Below are 7680 nucleotides of genomic sequence, written 5' to 3'. Positions count from 1 at the left end.
ACTACCGAGATTTGGACATGAAGGGGATCCAAGGTGGGCCATAAAGTAAATCACATAGCTAAAGCTCTGTTTCGTCTTCACCTCAATGTTCCTTTCTTTCCAAATTTCTGGCAGACTGGCAGCTGGAGGCCTCACTTCAGGGGCACGAGAGACTCTAATTATTTCAAGAATAACTGATTTTAAAAATACACACTATAATAACCTGTTAATAAAACTCCAGAAGTATATACCATTTTTGGTATATCATCTTAGGGAATAATTAAAAGCACATATCCCCTTCTCCAATAAATAGACATCAGTAGATAAATAGAGAAATTGAGAAGTAATTTATAAATATTTACAAAATTCTTAATTTATGCACAACCATGGCAGAGAACGAGGATTGCCTTATAATACATTTTCATAGCTAGAGCTATAAGCAAATCTCCAAGTGAACAAAAGACAAAAATCCAGATTTCTTAGTAGTTGTCAAAATGTTAATGCATCCAATGAGATAACAACAACATTTACCTGAGGGGTTAATGTTTACTGTCATAAGTAAAAATACCAGAAAACATTTGTTAATACAAATATATACTGTGTTTCCTGAGTGACTTGTTTATTACTATATATTCAGGTCATAAAAGGAGGCAGCTTTCTTCTGTATGACTTATACAGAAGCAGATGTTGTAGCCACAAGTAACTGTGAAGAGCATCTAGTAGTTCAAATGACTGGGACCTCAAGGGGTAAGTGAGTTTCTTAAGGCCTACAACTTGACTGGGGAAAGTCAATACCTTAGTCTTTTCATTATCACTTAGTGCTCATTTCCTCCTACCTTGAACTCATTATAGTCTCTACTTGATATTTGTTAGTATTCACAAGGAGGCACAATCGATTCTAAAAAATAAAAAATGGAATGTGAAGGGGAATTTTGATTATAAAACTTAAGACCAACCAAGCAACCAAATTATGGAAGAAAAATGAAGTCATGAACCAAACTTCATACCTGAAAAAAGTAGTTCTTATTCATTTTGTACTTGTACTTCTCAAAGAACTTAGCCCAGGGTCCAAACTCAACATTGCTGAGATCCACAGAGTTGAAGGACTAAAAAAGTAGAGTGAAGGCATTAAGTTTTAATAAGAATTGGTCTTATTGGACAGCACAGTCTATCCTGAGATAGCACAATGAACCTATATTTATTTGCTGATTAAGAAATTGTCCAGGGACTTCCCTGGTGGTCTAGTGGTTAAGATTCTGCACTTCCACTGCAGGGGGCTTGGGTTTGATCCCTGGGGTGGGGGGAACTAAGGTCCTGCACGCCACATTGCGCTGCCAAAAGAAATGGTCCAGCCATGGACCATTATATACTGGTCACAGCAAACACACCCACTCTTAACAGTTCTTTGGCTTATGCCACAGCCCTTTCTATAGCCTAAAGTAGAAAAGAAATTGCTCTTTATGGTTACTTGCTTATACGAAGATGTCACTGTAGCAATTGTTGCTTGAGGCCAATACCCGGTGACTATTACTGGCAGAGAGAATGCAAAAGTGATTTAGCTTATACTGCATGTTCCCTTTTTTAAAAAAATTAATTTTGTTGTGCTGGATCTTCATTGTTGCATGCAGGCTTTTTCTAGTTGTAGTGAGCAGGGGCTACTCTCCAGTTGCAGTGTGTGGGCTTCTCCTTATGGTGGCTTCTTTTGTTGTAGAGGATGGCTCTAGGCACACAGGTTCAGTAGTTGTGGCACACAGGCTTCGTTGTTCCACAGCATGTGGAAGCTTCCTGAACCAGGGATTGAACTCATATCCTCTGCATTGGCAGGTGGATTCTTATGCACTGTAACACCAGGGAAGTCCTCCCTACTCTTAATAAGATGGAAAAGTCCATCAAATAATATTTGTTATTATAATTCTAAGTGTACCAAGTTCAAATATAACAACTGCAAAGTTGTTGGGAAAGATTGAAGGCAGGAGAAGAAGGGAACAGCAGAGGAAGAGATGGTTGGATGGTATTACTGACTCAATGCACTTGAGTCTGAGCAAGCTCTGGGAGTTGGTGAAGGACAGGGAAGCCTGGCGTGCTGCAGTCCATGGGGCTGGACACGACTGAGTGAACAGCAAGTTGTCAAGGATAAATATAGATTTAAAAAATTTGTGAAATGGGGCTAATGAAGAATTAAATAGAAGCCATTATCAGGCATTACTACATAATCCAACCTATAATCTCACGTTGTTGTTGTTGTTCAGTTGCTCAGTTGTGTCCGACTCTTTCTGACCCCATGGACTGCAGCACTCCAGGCTTCCCTGTCCTTCACCAACTCCTGGAGCTTACTCAAACATGCCCATGGAGTTGGTAATGCCATCCAACCATCTCGTCCTGTTGTTCCCACTTCTCCTGCCTTCAATCTTTCCCAACAACTTTGCAGTTGTTATATTTGAACTTGGTACACTTAGAATTACAGATGTGAATGATTCTTACTAGTATGTTCAGTTCAGTTCAGTCACTCAGTCATATCTGACTCTTTGGGACCCCATGGACTGCAGTACACCAGGCTTCCCTGTCCTTCACCAACTCCCGGAGTTTGCTCAAACTCATGTCCATCGGGTTCGTGATGCCATCCAGCCATCTCATCCTCTGTCATCCCCTTCTCCTCCTGCCTTCAATTGTTTCCAGAATCAGGGTCTTTTCCAATGAGTCAGATGGCCAAAGTATTGAAGTTTAAGCTTCAGCATCAGTCCTTCCAGTGAATATTTAGGAACGATTTCCTTTAGGATTGACTGGTTTGATCTCCTTAAAGTCCAAGGGACTCTTAGGTTCTTCTCCAACACCACAGTGCAAAAGCATCAATTCTTCAGCACTCAGCCTTCTTTATGGTCCAACTCTCACATCCATACATGACTACTGGAAAAACCATAGCTTTGACTATATGGACCCTTGTTGACAAAGTAAATGTCTCTGCTGTTTAATACAATGTTCAGGTTTGTTATAGCTTTTCTTCCAAGGAGCAAGCGTCTTTTAATTTCATGGCTGCAGTCACCACCTGCAGTGATTTTGGATCCCAAGAAAATATAGTCTATCATTGTTTCCATTGTTTCCCCATCTATTTGCCATGAAGTGATGGGACCAGATGCCATGATCTTAGTATTTGAATGTTGAGTTTTAAGCCAGCTTTTTCTCTCTCCTCTTTCACCTTTATCAAGAGGCCCTTTAGTTCCTCTTCACTTTCTGCCATAAGTATGGTGTCATCTGCATATCTGAGATTATTGATATTTCTCCCAGCAATCTTGATTCCAGCTTGCACTTCATCCAGTCCATCATTTCACATGATGTACTCTGTATATAAGTTAAATAAGCAGGGTGACAATATACAGCCTTGACGTACTCCTTTCCCAATTTTGAACCAGTCCATTGTCCCACATCTGGTTCTAACTGTTGCTTTTGACCTGCATACAGGTTTCTCAGGAGGCAGGTCAGGTGGTCTGGTATTCCCATCTCTTTATGAATTTTCCACTGGGGAGCTGTAATCTTGTGACTCAAAGCTTCTGTCTGGATTCGTATGTGCCTGTGTTCTTTCCAATATTCATGTTCTTCTTTCAGGAATAGTTCAGTAACAGCAGTTATGCACATCATTTGTCCAAGTTAACATGCCAACAGGAAAACTGAAACTGCAAAACATGTACTTAACATGCTCCAGAAGTTTATTTGGAACTAGTAGGTTTGGAAAGGAGTCACTTGCTTGAGCAAGGACACTGCATGTTATCTGTACTTTGTAAGGAAATGGAAAATTTTCTCCAGTGTCCAACATATAAACTCATTTAATAATCCCTTTAGAATTTCCTTCCAAATATGGGGCCATAACCATCAGCTAGATAAATGGTATTAGCTCAGATAACAGACTAAATGTAATTTCAAGCCCATGCAGAATTCACAATGAGCCAAACTCTCAGACAGATATAGAATTTCAGTACCCAAAGATATTACGCTACACAATTATTCTCAGCATGCTTCATTTGGGTGCCATTATTTTTTTTTCCTCCCTGAAGAAAAAAAAAAAAAAAACCATTTTATAGTAGGAATTCCTACTGTTCATTGAGAGCTATTAGGTTGAACCATGGGAGCTACTGTTTTTGTAGGTTGAAAACTTTTAAAATCAGCAATTTCATATGGTTCAACCTAATGTTGTTGACTTTTCTAAACAAGGTTAAGTGGCCATGCCAGTCACTTTTATGAAGAACAAAGGTATAGGGGGTGGAGGAAAGAAATAATAAAGCTCTTGTAGCTTGTAGAAAATTAAATGTCATAAGGTTTCAGAATCCATTGCTAACATTTTATGTATGAGTAGAAGACTTTGATGGGGTGATTGGAATAGTGTATAATATTTTTCTTTTTCCAAGAGGTTACAACATAAAAACAAAGTCCAGTATCAATGTGTCCTAAGTAGAAACAAGAATTAAAAACCAAGTTTTAAGGGTATCTTAGAACTTTATTAATAAGTGTTACTAATCAGTTAAAGAAAAGAGTAACATTATATATTCAAATTATTAACAAATGGACAAAAGAGAACCATGAAAATCTGTCAGTTGTTTATTGTCTCCACACCACAGCACCATAGTTTTGTTATGGTATAATTTCCTACTAAATCTTGCAGGTTAAAAAAAAGTTTGGAATATAAAGAATTTTTGTTAAAGAAAGCATTACCATTGTATTGGAAAATTCTGCCAAGACATACTAAAATCTATGCAAAACATATGCATTACACATTAATGTTACTCAAAGATAAATTGTTGGAGTATAACATGAAATCTTTGAGATTATTATTAATCTCCAGGTGTCCTATATATTAACTGAGTTCTGGACTTGACAGTGCTTGGTCCCTGGAGGATATAATCTTCTCATGCAGGATTTTTTCAGAGTATAGCAAAACACAAAAGATACAAAGGAGAGGAGATGTAGGCATTACAAATACTATTAGACACATTTCCCCATTCACTTTTGAATTTTTCATAAATCTTTCTAGGGCTCAAGTTCTTTTTATTATAATCGTTTTGTGATGTTTCTCAAAAGATACATCTAAATTATTTTCATTATAATTTTCAAGTGTACAAATTTCAATGTATAACAAATGTGAAGACGCCAAAAGACAAAGATAAAAGAGTTGCAAATATATAAAGTTAACAGAGCCATTTTGATAAAAGCCATCATTAGACACTATTACATATTCCAGTCTATAATCTCATAAATCAAAGCTTTTAACTCTCTGGATTCATATGTGACTGTATTCTTTCCAGTATGCATTCTTTCTTGTTCCAGGGGTTGCTCAATAACAGCAGGAATGTTCCTCCCGTAAAGTTCGCAGTGTTCTAGAAACTGAACACATTCTTGAACGACACTGTCACGAGGTACAATCATGTGTTTTGACATGTTTTCTAATAATGACAGGAAGCATCTTTTGGCATAATACCACGTATCAGTTCCTAGTTTTTTATTATAAGGTTCCAAGCTTTTGACAACCCGGGAAATACCAAAGTCATAATTTCCTTTGGCACAGTAAAGTGTCCCTATCACCAAATTCACAATGCAGAAATGGTAGATTTTCTTATCTGGGTCATCATAAGAGAGCTGTTCTTCCTCCTTTTCAATCTTCCTCATCAACTCCTCAGCTTCTTCATTTTGACTTGTCATAATATATGAAACACACAGGTTGGCCAGCACAATAGCACTGACTTTCAGGATGTTGTCATAATGCTTCTTGACTATTGGCTCATAAAAACCTATGGCTTCTTTGTATTTGTTTTCCTGCATGAACAGAACATGAGCCACATTCAGCTTCCACACATCGTGGTCATTACAGAATTCCACAGATTTGCGGAAGATCTTTTCTACCATTGGGTAATTTTCAAGGTTCCAGTAGATTTTGGCCTGGGCCATCAACACAGGAATGTACTTCTCAAGGGTTTCATCATATTCATTCTCTGCCTTTTTGATAGCTTCATCATCTTTATTGTGTCTTGCTTCCTGCACTTGTTTGGTGAGTCTCCTGAGCTGTTCAGTCAGCATCCCTGCTAGACCCTCAAGCTTAACGAAAGCCTCTTCAGGAGCTGTCTGGCAAGTGATCATGGCATCCAAGAAGTCATAGAGATAAGGTGTGAGGAACTTGTAAGTCAAATGGGCATTCTCTGCCAGGACGTCTGCTGCCAGGTCAAAATACTCATATTTACAGTAGAGCAGCAACAGGTTGCCAAAGGTCTCTGGAGGAAAGGGGATCTGTTGGAGCAAAAATTGTAGTTTTTCAAACCCTTCTGTGGGCCTGGCATCCATGTTCATTAGTGCCTGATTGTGCAGGGTCACGGGGTCTAACTCTTCCTCTGCCCTTGGTGGCATGTCAGTGAGGGTTTCTTGGGCCGCCTCATACTTTCTCAGTTGGTATTCTATGGCAGCCTTGAGGTTGAAGGCTTCCACCAAAGCAGTCTGGTGAAGGACTAAGGTGTTGCCAACACTTCGAACATCAACGCCCTCAATGGTCATGCCCACACCCAGCTCTGGGTGCTGCCGGATGCCATGTTCAATAATCTCCACGATATGCTTTAGGGCAGATGCATACTGTCGGCTGCTGAAATAGGCCAAAGCCAGGTTGTAGGAAAGATCAGGACGGTAGCCCGAAGCCTGCAGGGCCGCAGAGAACTTGGAACACGCGGCTTCATAATGTCCCTCCTTGTACAGCAAACAACCCAGATTGACCTGGCCATCCAGCTCGTTCTCGCCCCCGCTGTCTTCTCCTCCTTCTCCACTCAGTAGCTGCTCCACCAGGCTCCTGGCCCCGGGCAGGTCGCCTTCGCTGTACTTGATCGCGGCTTGGAGACGGAGGACCCGGTTGTGGTAGGCGGGGTTGTCCAGGAGGAGGAAGGACACGCGGGTGGCCTCTGGGTAGAGGCAGGCCTTGTACAGGGCCTGGGCCTGGTACAGGCGGTACTGCTCCAGCTCCGGGTGCAGTTGGCGCAGCTGCTCATAGCATTCGGCCGCCTGCGCGAACTCCTGTAGGCGGTAGTAGCAGTAGCCCAGCAGCGACAGCCCGGCGCGGCTTTTCGGGCTCCGCTGGAGCTCTCCGCCCAGCAGCTGCACGGCCTCGGCGTACCGGGCATCCCGGATGAGCCGGTACACAACCGCGGTGAACTCCCCGTCGGGGATGGGCTCACCGCCCAGCCCCGCCATAACTGCCTCCGCGGCTGTGCATCCCAGTTACCAAGGCAACATGCCAACCGGAAACGGAAAAGTCTTTTGTCCGGATGTTACTTGGCAATGGGAAAACTGCGTAAGGAATATAAAAGAATCACTAAAGTGAATTTTTAAAGTACTGTATTAGTCCTCGAGGACTCCGGGCTGCGGAAGTCGTGAGTCACGCAAGATAGATGAAAGGCCTCGGGGCAGTTCAGAAACGGAAACTCTACTTCCCGGCATGCACTGGTCCGATCGCGCCGGCGTCGGGACGTGCAGCGCTGCATGCTGGGAGGCGTAGTCTCTGCAGGACGGCCCCTCCGGAGTGGGGAAGTGAGATTTCACTTGCCTTCCATTAATATTGATTAAAATTGCTGGCAGCCTTTTGTGTCACCTGTCTCTGGCTCGGGGAAAAAAGGTTTGCGATCAGAAGCCCCTTACGTTTTCAACCTTATACACTTTGCAATATACACTCATGGTGTCGTT

At 41.7% G+C, this 7680-nt stretch overlaps 1 protein-coding gene across 1 annotated transcript; it reads right to left on the bottom strand.

Annotated features, from left to right (window-relative positions):
• Nucleotides 1-4552: 4552 nt before the first annotated feature.
• On the bottom strand, nucleotides 4553-7368 carry LOC133050906 (intraflagellar transport protein 70A). Its single transcript, XM_061135201.1, has one exon. It carries the CDS (start codon nucleotides 7189-7191, stop codon nucleotides 5194-5196), a length of 1998 nt encoding a protein of 665 aa, XP_060991184.1. The 5' UTR covers nucleotides 7192-7368; the 3' UTR covers nucleotides 4553-5193.
• Nucleotides 7369-7680: the final 312 nt, after the last annotated feature.

This window comes from Dama dama, chromosome 33 (assembly GCF_033118175.1).
Source record: "Dama dama isolate Ldn47 chromosome 33, ASM3311817v1, whole genome shotgun sequence".
NCBI classification, from domain to species: Eukaryota; Metazoa; Chordata; class Mammalia; order Artiodactyla; family Cervidae; genus Dama; species Dama dama.
The sequence above is the reverse complement of the archived record's forward strand: the minus strand, read 5'-3'. Positions and strand labels throughout refer to the sequence as shown.

Coding starts and splice junctions, on each gene's coding strand:
- LOC133050906 (XM_061135201.1), bottom strand. CDS start 7,191: ATGGCGGGGCTGGGCGGTGAGCCCATCCCCGACGGGGAGTTCACCGCG.